Source organism: Tachypleus tridentatus, chromosome 1, assembly GCF_004210375.1.
Source record: "Tachypleus tridentatus isolate NWPU-2018 chromosome 1, ASM421037v1, whole genome shotgun sequence".
Taxonomy (NCBI): Eukaryota; Metazoa; Arthropoda; class Merostomata; order Xiphosura; family Limulidae; genus Tachypleus; species Tachypleus tridentatus.
Window position 1 is genome coordinate 42,004,852 of NC_134825.1, and position 15,000 is coordinate 42,019,851.

The 15,000-nt window shown below is 31.4% G+C and overlaps 1 protein-coding gene across 1 annotated transcript; it reads right to left on the bottom strand.

Moving 5' to 3' along the window:
* Nucleotides 1–317: 317 nt before the first annotated feature.
* On the bottom strand, nt 318–13,116 carry LOC143247626 (lazarillo protein-like). Its single transcript, XM_076496005.1, has 5 exons — nt 12,640–13,116; nt 10,283–10,419; nt 4,379–4,464; nt 944–1,045; nt 318–668 (listed from the first exon to the last, which is right to left on the bottom strand). The coding sequence occupies exons 1-5, from the start codon at nt 12,760–12,762 to the stop codon at nt 523–525; spliced, it is 594 nt and encodes a 197-aa protein (XP_076352120.1). The 5' UTR covers nt 12,763–13,116; the 3' UTR covers nt 318–522.
* Between the last annotated feature and the right edge of the window lie 1,884 nt (nt 13,117–15,000).

Sequence of the window (15,000 nt, forward strand, 5' to 3'; positions counted from 1 at the left end):
GCGAAGAAGAAGTGTTTATCCTTAAACTTGTCTTAGATAGAAAAATTAGAGGGAATGAGGACAGGAAAACATAATGTGTGACGTAAATTTATAGTAATCAATTTCAAAACCTCATAAGATGCAACTAATGTGTGTGGAAACGTGTTATATTTGAGAAAAAGTGTGAACCAAAACTTTAGTTAATTAAGTATTTCTTTCTGGCATCTGCCTTAATTCTTAAACATTTTGAAACTCATTCATGACTCACAGTATTTACGAAATAATGAAAAACAACAAACCTACAGATATATGTAAATTTATTCACATGTGCAAACAAAAGTTCATAATGGTACACTCACATGTATGAAATTATGCTTTCAAAACACATCTTACGTAGACAAAATAAGAGATAAGTATAATAAATCTATTAAAGTGGCTATTTTGAGTTTATAAATATACGATTTTACTACATGTATTAAGCCTACAAACCACAAAAAACTACTCTATGATTTTATCGATTTTATTCTTGACCTTTATTATTCATTACGCTGTTTGAAGATATTCCTGATTACAACTTTGGAAAATTGGTATTAAAATCGTAATTGGAGCTACCTCACGGACTACTGCTTGGGCTTTCTCTAGAAGAGGTTGGTCCAATGTTGTCTTTCGCGACAAAATGTAAAATATTTCTGAAAACATTTGTATATGATTAGTTATATCTCTATACGGTTTAATGATTCACATGAATTTCTCTATCAGTCGAGCTTATAGTTTAGTTTTCAATGTGAGAGTAACTGAGTAAAACGACTTTTTTTTTACTATTTTTAGTAAAACTTACACATATCGAATAGCGTCAGTAAACCAACGTTCAAACTAAAAACTCATCAAAAACTGTTACGTACGGAAACATATAAATATTACGTTTGTCAGACTAATGACATAATACAAAGTAAGGTTTGCTTACCACTTAACCGCGTATTAAGTTCCTTTATATAATCACAGGTTGACAGAACAGCATAGTTTTCGTAGTCAGTGTCCAGTACAACTATCTGAGATTCGCTTATTGCTGTAAAAACATGTTAAAAATATTCTTTAAAAATCTTCTTACAAATACTACATAGTGTTAAAAATCCATTTATTAACAGGATTGTTTAACATTTAAGTAAGAAACAGTAGCATTTGTTCGTAGAAATAAGCTTTTCATTCACTAAGTTTAGCTTTATGACATCATAAAGCTTATATGCACAGAGGCCAAAGAACAATAAAGAATCTCCGTAAAATGCAGTACTAGAACGTGTAAATCAATATTGAACAATAGATGTATAAAAATTGCTTGAACATTTACTTATGTTTTTAAAATCTGTGTACAAATTACAGATCCATATAAACCTGATCAAATTTAATGAAAATAGTTTATACTTTAAAAATAATTCAATTTCTTAACTTGCTCAGTCACTCACGAGTGGAGCTGTCTACATTCCTTGAAACTTTATTACGAAAGTAACTTTTCATCTAGTGCAAGCAAGTTAAACTAGCCACAGAAAATAATATTTTTGTAAATGAGATTTTTCTTATACATATGAACTTCTTGAAAACATATAGGGGTAGTAAATGAAAGTTGTTTTATACAGAAGTAAAGGCTAGCTACAGGAAAACTGTAGAGTTTATACAACTTATGTTATCGTTATTAGACTGTATGATCCCTGAATTATAATTACTAGTAGGTAATGTGAGTTTGTGTGTTTTCATATAGTAAAGCCACATCAGGCTATCTGTTGAATCCACTAGTTGGTAATATTTAAAAATAATAATAATAGATATTAATTATTGACTCGTTTTATAATTAATAATTATGTTGGACATTAGTATCTAGAAATAAAAAAATAGCTAACTTATAATTAGACCTAAGTTCATAAACAATGAAGCAAGTCGTAGATATTTGATTTATGAAGTCTGAACGGCTTGATACAGATGTTGTCAAAATAGGTTATTAATAGTTTTGCTTTAAAAATTAAGTAGACGATTTTCCAGTTCTATTCAAGTGGTCCCATATCATTTTCTTAAGCCAACAAGAGCAGTTGTGATTAGTTTTAAAAAAATTGACTATCCAAAGAATTAGGGTAAAGATCAGGCGAAAGATGGATTAGCAGAAACGTATAGTTTAAATCATAGATTTTAGAAGTAACGCATAGTTTAGATTATAGACTTTAAAAAGAATCTTTACTTTAGATTTTAGACTTTGAAGCATCCAAAAGTTTACATTATAGGATTTCATTATATATATTATAGTTTAGATCAAATATGTTAAGACTGGAGTTGCTCAATCTGAAAACTTAAAAAAATGTTAAAAAATATAAAAACAAGTTTTCCTCTCCGAACAAAAGTTTTTGTTTGAATTGTGTGAAACGCTTGCAAACAGCTTGTAATTTTGTAAATATTTAAATACAAACATAAATGTCTACTATCTCAAATATAAAATACTACCACAGTCAAGTACATAACGTGTAAAAATTAGACTTTACATTTCCTATTACCGTAGACTAAAATAAAATTAATACATGCTACATGTATACACATAGAAAGGTCGATAACATATTTCTAAACTATGAGATATTTTAAGCAACATTAAGACTTTGAAGTTTTATTTTTTATACACCATATCTGAAATGCTTAAAAGAACATCATGAAAATCCAGACATTTTAATCTGATGAGTCACATTTATGGGCCACTTTGTAATACATCTCTACTTTAACGTATGACAAATGCCACAAGGCCACTGAACTAAAGCCTTCATATATTGGTATCAGTTTGCTAGCCCTCAAGAAACGGGTGAGTAGATAACATTTTTAAATTATTTCCCGTAAAGTACACTTAATAATATTACAAATGGATCACTATACTGATTTGTCACTGTAACCATTAAATATAGTTAAAATTACCAATTTAATTAATATTTAAGAATTTAGTTTGCTTTTATAACTTGCACTGATGTCTATACTATCGATAATAATAATAAAACAATAAAATACGAGAATCACACGTAATAAACATTATACAACTAAATCTATTCTTTAATCATTTCATGAGCGGCAGAAAGATAAAGCAAGTTGCTCATATAAAATAAAGTTGTAAAATCCCAAAATTTAATATCACTGAATTATTTGGTAAACATAATACAATGTCCATATTACTTAATTCCAACATTTAACATCACTGAATTATTTGGTAAACATAATACAATGTCCATATTACTTAATTTCAACATTTAATATCACTGAATTATTTGGTAAACATAATACAATGTCCATATTACTTAATTCCAACATTTAATATCACTGAATTATTTGGCAAATATAATACAATGTCCATATTATTTAATGCCAACATTTAATATCACTGAATTATTTGGTAAACATAATACAATGTCCATATTACTTAATTTCAACATTTAATATCACTGAATTATTTGGTAAACATAATACAGTGTCCATATTACTTAATTCCAACATTTAATATCACTGAATTATTTGGTAAACATAATGCAATGTCCATATTACTTAATCATAAATAAGGTATTATATTCCTTCATCCATATGTTTTAGAACTTACACAAGGTATACATACATAACTAATGAGTCATGCTACATCAAAAGGTATGCAGTAAAATTCCAAAGTTTTGTCAATTTTAAACATATAACACAAGCACTTTATGTTCTATATGGTATAAGCAGTTTATGTTCTATGTGATACCAGCTCTTTATGTTCTATATGGTATGAGCAGTTTATGTTCTATGTGATACCAGCTCTTTATAGAACATAAATTGCTCATTCTATATAGTATCAGTATTTTATGTTCTGTGATTAAAGTTATACTTATCGTATGCCTCAGCAACTGGCTGTCTTTAGTCCCTGCCATACTACTATCTTATGCATGAGAAGTTAATCAACTGTAGCTCATTTCTATAGATCTGTGGCCGAAATATTGGGATCAATTTATTTTTATTCGAGAAATGAAGGTAATCTGTTTCTAATTTTACATCTTTTACTTATTTTCTTTGAAACTTTATTTTAATGTACTTTCACTTATTGTACTTTTCGTACATAAATTTTATATGGCGTAGTTTATATGACACATAAAATATTTTGAGAAAGAAAAACGTTTTCATGGGAGTGTTGTAAATAGGGTGAAATACTAACTAAACTAGGCTAAAACGAAGTATAACAGGTACAGATAATATTCAACCAGGTAAACTGTTTGGTGGACATCAGTTTCCTATAATTATTTACACAAATAAATATACACATAAAAATACCTGGTTGAGTAGACGAAAGGTTAGAATATAAATAGATAAACAAAGAAATAGCTTCGTAGATAAATACATGAATTATATTACTCACCCGAAATGTTAGTTTTCATAACACCAGGAGAGTTTTTATCAGGAAATTTGATGTCTTTAGTCACACTGATAACATCAGTTATAGGTCTAAATTTTCAGGAAAAAAAAATTATAAGTTTTTATATTAATCTATAAACAGCTTCATCGATAATCCACTTGTCTTTCACTAAATGAAAATACTTTTTAGATAGAATAAATAAAGTTTAATTAATTAACTATTATTCAAATAGATGCTTACGTTTATAATAGGCGTAACTTGTATAGGTTATAATGATTACTTGCACAGAATATTCTGAAACCCTTTATGTTGCTCCTGCAAGGTACTTGATTTAAATGTCTTATTAATCCTATCTGATATACAATGCTAAGCTTGTGTCTGTTTCTTCACATCTTTAAGCTATTTGTTCCTTATACGTTTCCACATTTCTTGATCAATCAACATCAAATTTGACACAGATTTAGGATGACATTGGAAAGTTCGTGGAGGGGAACCCTAATATTCTTTTTAAATAAACGCTAATATCTCTGTGTATCTATTTCTCAGATGTTTCTACATTTCCTGATCAATCACCATTAAACTTGATACATGTCACCAAATGAGGAAAATTCTAAGAGGGTTGATCTCCTATTCATTTTCGAAAAAAGTTACCAAATTAATGCAACTTGATACAGTGGTACAGGATGATGGGGGGAAAGTCATGAGAGGGTCGGACCCAATCTAATTTGATTATTGATATAATTCTCGAAAACAATAAATTTGTCTTTTCAAATACCTTTCCGTGTTTTATTGCAATTTTTATGTTTCTTATGGCAAAAAAAAAGAAGTACAATTTTCTACCTTTCGTTACAGGCCCGGCATGGCCAGGTGGTTAAAACACTCTACTCGTAATCCGAGGGTCGCGGGTTCGAACTGTTTTCTGAGTATAGTAATAAGTTAGTTTTGTGGGTACGTGTAGTGAAGCCATCTTGATCTGTATATTCTATGGAAATATCCATTCAAAAAGGGCTTAAGAATAAAGGTTGAAGCCTTGTCTGAGGAAATCATAAAAATTTTGAATATTTTCTTCTAAATTCAAAGCTGTTTAATTTACTTTAGTTTGCAATGAAAGACAAATAAGTTTTTATCTTTCATTGACTCGTAATCTGAAGGTCGCAGGTTCGAATCCCTGACCCACCAAACATGTTAGCCCTTTCAGCCGTGGGGGCGTTATAATGTGGTGGTCATTCCCATTATTCGTTGGTAAAAGAGTGGCATAAGAGTTGGCGGTGGGTGGTGATGACTAGCTGCCTTCCCTCTAGTCTTACACTGCTAAACTAGGGACGGCTAGCGCAGATAGCCCTCGAGTAGCTTAACGCGGAATTAAAAAACAAACAAACAAACAACTTGACGTTCATACAATATACAATGACCCTAAAAAAACCTGGGCTTTGCTAGAAATGTAGAACATCTCTGATAAGGCATATCCATCTGGTTCTTGGCAACCATTGCTTACTTTTCATGTTATATATTTGCTTAATAAAATACCTAGTTCGTGATATAATTAAAAAAAAAACACAACAAAAACATTAGTAAAAACTTAAATTAAGTGATGTTAGTTTCTGAATTTTGATGTTTCCCGGTGGAACAGCAGCATTTCTTCAGATTTACAACAGTAAAATCAGCGGTTCGCTTCTCCTCGTTGACACTGTGTCTGACTTGGCTATAAGAACACCCACAGGCTGTATTAAGATAATAAGCTATCTTCACAGATGTTAAACTTTATCGAATATCGCATTTCCAACGATCTTATATGTTTACTAATGTTTGACTTAAAAATAATAGATTGATCGCAAAATTGAACGTGAAACTCTAAATATTATTGATGTAGATAGCTTACATAATATTCTGTTCACATCTGACTAAGATTAAGAACTTTTTATTATAATTAACGTTTAATATTCTATAAACAATTACATGAAAATACTTTACTTATACAGTATTTACTTAGTTTTGTTATGAACTGAGAAATTAGTCTTATACTGGTTAAGCTATTAATATGTATATATCCTATTGTTCTTTGGGTGCCATATGTTATTTGTATCTTTGTTTAACACATGTTGGATTTTCTGCAACATAATACCTTTATTAATGTATAGTTATTATTATTTATAGGTATTATTGTTAACATTACTAGGATTTCGTTATTAAATAAAAAATTGCTAATTTTCAAACATTTTTAAACATTTGATACATCCTAATTATTAGTAATCATTTCTGATATGTACGAAGGCTATTAAAAAAAATACGCGGACTGGCGTCATAAAACAAAATGTACTTTATTTAGAAGTTACAGGTCTGGGTCCCCTTCAAAGTACTCTCCTCCCCAACGCACACACTTATCCCAACGGTGTTTCCACTTGTTGAAACAGTCCTGGTACGCTTCTTTTGTAATGTCCTCCAGCTCCTTCGTCGCATTTGCCTTAATCTCGGGAATCGTCTCAAATCTTCTTCCTTTCAAGGGTCTTTTGAGTTTGGGGAACAAGAAAAAATTGCAAGGAGCAAGGTCAGGTGAGTAGGGGGGGTGGGGAAGAACAGTGATCGAGTGTTTGGCCAAAAACTCACGAGTTCTGAGGGCTGAATTTCGCAGCAACGCGGTGCATCTTCAATTTTTCGGTCAAAATCTCGTAACAAGATCCAACTGATATCCCACACTCTTCAGCAAGCTCCCCTGACAGTCAGACGTGGATTTGCCCGCACCAGGGTGTTGATTTTGTCGACGTGTGTGTCGTCAGTTGACGTGGAAGTACGTCCAGGACGCTCATCATCTTCAATGGGCTGTCGACCATCCTTAAAACGTTCATGCCACTTGAAACATCTGTACGCTTCATAGCAACATCACCGTAAGCCGTGTTAAGCATAGCAAAAGTTTCAGTTGTAGATTTTCCAAGTTTAACACAAAATTTCACAGCAAGTCGTTACTCCTTCAGGTCATTCATTCTGAAATCCGCCAAACGAAAAAATCGCACTTCACTTAAAACCGCGTAGCTAATACACAAATGAAGATATCTGCAATCGGGAAATGGCGTCGTAATCAGCTGATCTGTGCGAACCTAGCGATACCAAGCGGATTCCCCTGGAACCAACTGGAGCTGCGCAATTCAAACAGTCCGCGTATTTTTTGAACAGACCTCGTATAATCATTAAAGATTTATTAAGTTATAGGTAACAAAATTATTTTTATATATTTAGATATCTAATTTATTGCTATTTTCTGAAACACTAAGTGTTTTTGGAATCGTTAGTTTTTAAATAATAAGTCATTTATACTCCATTAGTTCATGATAATTATAATTTTGTTAAAACTATCATCGATTTTTGAAATGGAACAGTTGATCTCTCCAGGTATATTGATTAGTGGCTATTTGTTAATTTTGACAGGATTTATTTACAAATAGTACTTATTTTTAAAACTATATTAAACAGCTGAGTTTTAGGTATAATTTTCTTTTGACATATGAATAAATACAATTAGAAAGTTTTTTTGAATTTCATTACATTATTAATGCCTACTTTAAAGGTATGTAATTAAACTGGAGCATTTGAGTTATATGTATGCCTCTACGAGCCTATTACTGCATATCTATCACGTCATTTTAAAACAATTGTATTACCTGAAATCAAATGATATTATAAGAAAAATCTACTCCCTAAAATACTTCTATACATACGATTCTATTAATCAATACCTACAACGTATTTTTTTGAAAGTGTAATACCTGATGTTTACTAATACCATGGAGTGTAACTAAGCTTAACACATTATTGTGGGACATGCTTTTAAAACTTTAACTTTTGTTCTGTTTGCTGAAGAGAGATGGGATGGCATATTGATGGCGCCCAGAAGTGTCTAGATTTAATGTGACATCTTAAATTACATGATATATATGGTGAAAAAATACAAGAGTTAATTAATTAGTAGCTATTCTGTGATTTAATGAGACAGTTTGGAGTTAGTGTGGCATGTAAGGAAAAAAAATTAACAAGTGACTGTTTAATTTTATTTCTGAGTTAGGCCTATCGCATGGTTCCATTTACTTTGTAAAAATATGTATGTTGTATAACTTTCATTTGAAATAATAAAAGCCCTTCCTTTTTCTTAAAGACTGGACTTTGCGTTTAGCTTAATAAATAACAAAGCAAATAACCCACAAAACCCTAATTTAGCAAGGTTCTATAAAAGCAACAAAAGCCAAGGTACTCAGAACACTTCAAAAATCCACAGAGACCAAAATCACTGGATACTTTCACTGTAGATCGTCGTAATAAATTCACATGAATCAAACAGCAAGTCTTCAAACGCTCTTACCTAGATTATAAAGCGAGTGTTAAGGATATACAAGTTAATTTCGGGAGAATTCCATATGTTTAACAGGCGACGGTGGTAAGGAAAGTTGGCATATCATTTCTGACAAAATTCCTTTACAAAAAATAAATGGTAGAAAAGAAACACTTTAAAAAAAAAGGAAAACGTGAAATCGTATTTCATGAACTGCATGAATACAAGATAGGGAAACGGTTATAAAGCCTGCAAGTATATATATTTGTAAATGGTCGATTACATAACTTTATAAGTATGTTCCCAGAAGTTGCTGATGAAGTTATTGGATGCTATAATGGATTATTAAAATCACGTAAGTTATTGGATCTTAAGCATCATGATGGTTAGAGCACTCGACTCGTAGCTTAAAGGTCGTGGGTGTGGATTTCTTTCTTTTTTTTTTACTTTTCAACCCTGAGAGGAAAAAGAGAAGTCCGAAAAGTGGCAGTGGGATCTAGTGACTAGCTGCCTTCTCTTTATACCATCACTTTATAATTAAGGTTAGCTGAAGCAGGTAGCTTGGTTATTTTAATATCGTGCAAAACTACATGATGCTTCTTTGCGTTAGCCATTCTTAGTTAAGCAGTGTAAGACCAGAGTCGTCACAACCCAACGGCAACTTTTGGGGTACTCCTTTATCAACCAATAGTGAGAGTTAGTGTGCATTTCACGACACCACGACCAAAAGCGTGAGTGTGTTTGGTGTGACGAAGATTCGATCCCCAACCCTTAGATAACGAGTCAAGCGCTCTAACCACTTGGTTATGCAGGGCGTAAATGTCCTTCACCAAAGTCTTTCTCACTATTTGCGATCAATCGTAAACTAAATAATATTTTAAAATTACACAAGTCAGTTCATTACGTTCTAGAGATTTTAACACTATACGCAACCAAACTATAAATATTCTTAAGATATTGGCTGTAAAACACCTTCTCATCATATATACCTTCGACAAACAGTGATTTATATGGTGTGCTTGTCCAGTGGGAGTTTATTTCACAGTAAGGCACCAACTGTTTTTTTTAATACTATTATACTACCCTAATTTTATGCAGTGTAGTACACCTTTATTACTTCATTTCCAGTCCTTACTGAAGCCTTTTCACATACACAATTTACCATTTTACATTTTATTATGAACTTAATACCTTATACAAACAAAAATATATATCACTGGGACAATTTTAGTTCTGTCTTGTAATAGGTGATAGCACACATTATAACTTTACTTGGTAGTCTGCGTTTAGTAGGGAGGATTATAGCCCCTAAGTATCCTAGGGCACTACGGCTTTTGCTGCTTTCGAAAAGTTTTACTTACTTGATGCATTGCTATCTGACCGGCGCTTAGTTCTGACAAGGATATGTCTTTACGTAATGTATTAAGGCAAAGCTAACGGGATGGTTTTTTTTTAAATGTATATATATTAAATAGTGTTGGTTAATGCCATTAATCAACTTCTAGACCGAATTCCAAGATAATACTATTTCTAACGTATTGCATCACTGAATATATACGTTACATCATTAAATATATATATATACTTACAAAATTCTTCCTGTTTTGATTAACGAAAAAGAATTGTTCTGTTCCTTCAGTTCAATAGTCTGACAAAAACCACCAACTATTTGCAAAGGGATAAAAGGGGGATAATTTCTTCTCGCCACAAACCATTTTTCTTGGAACTGTAAGAAATTAGATCAATAAATTATTATTGCATTTGAAATGAAGAAAACAACAACAGTAGAACTCCTAATGTGCCAGAAAATAACGGAGCATTTTATATACATATTAATGGAACTTTTGTAAATCGTTATGTGGTTAACACATATACACACACACACCTACTGGTGTTTTCTACCTGTACAACATTCTGGCAACACACCTTCAAAGCGTCCAGGTCAAAGGCCCCTAACGTTCATGTACAGCGATCCCAAATTGTCGATGTTGTTCATGTCGGAGAGAGTGCAGACAGAGTAGGTTTAAAAATAAATATAATATTTCTGTACGTGAATTTTATAATTAGAAAATAATTAATTGTAAAAAAAAAATTCTGCAGTATATTTTGGTACGTAATTACTTTTTTATTATTGTTTCTATCATATGAACTGAATACTTTTCATGAGTCAATAACAGCTATAAACAACTTAAAACGCTGTTCTGCTAATCAAGATATTGTTTATATCAGAATATATTTTGCTTGTAAAAATACTTTCACTTGGTATTTTATTCGAAAAACAAGGTGTTGGTTTATAGTCGTAAAAACGACAATGAGTTAGATTTATTTTTTCTGTGAAAACTTACAAATGGGAATTTGCAAATGATACTATATTTTTTATTACAAAATAAATGTATAAGAAATTTAAAAGATATAAGGAACTTTAAATTATTTCCACCTAGCTTTATTGTGTAACTTTGATAAAGTCTGTAACCAAAACAGTGAAAAACATTTTTCAATACATTCAAAAAATTACATTAAAAATTAAAAATAAAGTATTCAAGCTTTTGCTTGATTAGTCTGATTATTTTATCATCTGTGGGTTGGCTACGTGATATCTGCTGAAAGGATCGAATACCAGATTTTAGAGTTATAAGGTCTGAAGCTTAACAAGCCATAAGAACACTCAAGTATCATAGTGGTGATAGTATGCTTGCTATAATATGTAGTCAGCCAGTTACGAATAGACAAAAACATTGTTTTTAAAGTGTGCAGTGAGGTAAACTTGTATATACACAAGTATATATGGATTTCATTAGTGCTAAACACCGACTGACAGACTTGCTCGAATGGATTAGGAATTGTTGTCATGGTTACATATATATATATATTAGTCATAAAAGTATTTCTTAAAGCTCTACTCGATCATAGACACAGTAGTTAGTGTTGATTAGATCTGTAGTTTGTCATATATATTTAATCAGACTACATGAATCACAAAATCATGAATCTGGGTTATCAATATACTGTATTAATGTATTTATTTAGAAGTTATGAATTTGTATTACGAATACACAGTATTCTTGTTTGTTAATCGTTCTACACAAGTTATCAGTTGTGTCATGATTACACCATATTACTGTATTTCCAGTTTGCCCTTGAAGAAGAAAGGTCCACCTTTCGAAAGAACCCTGGTTATGGGGTTTTTTATGCATTTCTATCAAGACGTCTCGAACCTGCGTGTTTGTCTAACGTCATGACTTTATTAGTGTTTGTTAGTCTTTATTCACAAGTTATCGACTGGGTTATGGATATACTGTATTAGTGTCTTTATTTACAAGTTATTAATTAGGTTATGAATACAGTGCGTTAATGTTTGTTAATCTTTATTTATAAGTTATCAGTTGGGTTATGAATACATTGTATTGGTGTTTGTTAATCTGTATTTAGTTACAAATCATCATACAAACTGTACTGTTGTTTGCTTCAGCGTGCTATGAGTTAACAAACACGTCTATATACATGTTAAGACATTCTATGTTCAATCCCAAACATTTGCCCTTAAGTTAGAAATATATAATTATTGTACTTGTTACAGTCAACAGTGAGTCTGGGTAGAGTGTAACCTAGTAGATAGGGTAGTGGGTTGTGAATTAGAGAGTCCAAGATTCAGGTCCCGTTTCAGTAAAATCTCACTCTACAATTTGGAGTCATGAGTGCGTTATAAAAATGACGGTTAGTTCCCACTTTTTTAATCAGATAAAAAGAACCAATGAGCTGATACTGACTGCCTTCATTCTTGTCTATTAGTTTGTAATTGAGGTTGGTACAAACAGCCTTTTCCTAACTTCGCTCAAATATCTCCAAAATCAAACAAACAACAACGAATTACAAGCATAACAGTAACGCTATCTTATTACGTATTTATAACAAAATAAGTTGTTGATCGCTACCTTCTCTAACTTACCTTATTGATATCGAAGTCTTCGACGGGCGTACGATTCGGACAGCCCGAGATAACGGGCGTCTGGCTATTCGCTATCCTCAACCCGCAGGCTAAGACGAATAAAATCAGTGAGTACCGTAGCATATTGGAACGTTTCTTTAGTCTGCGGTATTACGGAAGAGTTAATCAGTTTATATAGAAAGGTGGTTTATTAGACTCGCTCTGGAACAAATACTATGCCACAAACTTTTCTCTTCGTGTCTGGCACCTAAGCCTTACAGCTTCCTGGTTCACTCAGTGCGTGTAAAGTCATTGGCATTTTACAAAACTAACGAAAGCGTATTATTCTTTGCATCGAATAAACGTTACCTGATGGCCTCAAGTTCAATGTCATTTTTCATTTGACTTGAAATGACCTGGAGCTGGTTTTTGACGACCAAAAAAAAAGAAACAAATGTCTTACGTTGTGCTTATAAATACAAATAACATAACCGGACTTTTGTCGTACAGCAGCGGAGTCGCGAATCTTCAAGATACGAGGTGGATCCTAATTCATCTTTTATAAAAAAGTGAGATAAGCAATGGTGCTTTCAAAAATGAATATATTATAAAATTTATGGTAATGATTACCTGGTATGTTAGGTATTTGTTATCTAATATTCATGAAAACTAAACTAATATCCAGATTCAGTTTAACAGCTACTATATACATATTATTGTGCGAAAAAATGTGTAACAATTGTTTTGTAATAATGTGTAACAATTGTTTTGTAATAATGTGTAACAATTGTTTTGTAAAAATGTGTAACAATTGTTTTGTAATAATGTGTAACAATTGTCTTGTAAAGATGTGTAACAATTGTTTTGTAATAATGTGTAACAATTGTTTTGTAAAGAGTCTCTGTAAATCGCCATTCTTGTATCAACGATTTCTACTTCTGATGTGGTTTCTGTTGCAATTTTGTTCTATTATTAATAAGAATTCCTATACGATGTAAAGAGTTTCAAGTATATCTGGTTGATTTGGACAAATTTATTACTGAGAATTAAGTTCGCAAAGTCGTAGCACTAACAGTACTTTCAACAGGCATCAGAATATATGAGTTTGTTGTCACGTTCTTCTATAAACATTTAGTTAATATAAGTGCACAATAGTGCCATGGTGGTTAGTCAAGTACATTTGATTGCTATTTTTATTTTTTCTTTAAAATGTACAAGAATATTTAAAGGGATTTTTTCCCATGAATCCGTAACAAAATTAAAAAGAAAGAGCATTTACAATATTCTGAAAATTATAGTATCCCAAATCAAACTGCGCCATTCTGTTATCCCACATCAAACTGTGCCATCCTGTTTGAGTTTTAATTTAATTTATTTTAAATAACTTATTTCTACGAACACACAACGTATGAATTACAAACTGATAAGCTGTGATCATGTACGATAGTTTTCCCGCATCTATTTCTTGTATTTTTCTCTAAATGTATTTGTTTACGAAGAGGGACTATCTCTACATAACTGGTAGTTTAATAATTTCAGAGATTGTTTCTATGCATTTTGTTTAATTTGACAAAACATAAATGTTTAACCCATTATAAAGTTCACTTTACATCTGCTTTAAATTATCGGACGCTAATGATGTTTCCTACTCTTGCTAATGTAATATCTAGGAGTCGTTTATGGCTAATGTTTAATGAAATAGTGCCTTTTTATTTGTTTAACTGTCATGATACAAAAACCGCTGAAATCGAAAATAGATTAATCTCTATCTTGAAAAACTGTACTTATCTAGTTTGTTCTCGAGTAGTGTTATTTTAGTAATAAATAATGCTGATTTTAAAAACAAAAATAGATGTAAGTGAAATATGAAACAGCATTGTACTCCTATTTGGAAAAAATATTTATCGTAATGAATTATCTTTCTGTTAGAAACATTAATTGTCATACCCTCATTTATGCGAAGAGAAATTATTTCCAATGGACATAATATCTGCTTATCCATGTAACATTTATAAATCATGATTTGTAAATATTTGGTAAGCATTAAATATTAATATATTTGACCTTGTGTATTTTTTGCTGTCATGTTAAGTTCCAGATGAAGTTTTAGAACAATTCGCTCGGCGTATTTTGTATGTAAGAAGGACCAGCATCTTTAAACACTGAATATTAAATGAATTTAAAAAAAAAATATTATAATATTTATAAAACAAGTAACAGAATTTTATTCATTCTTTTATCGAAAATATGACTTTAAAACATACAGCAACTGTAAAAGGTAAAAAATGAATATAAATAAATTGTGTGTGTTTTTTTCTTATACAAATGCCTCGATGAGCTATCTACTGTGACCACCGAGGGGAATTGAATCCCTGAATTTAG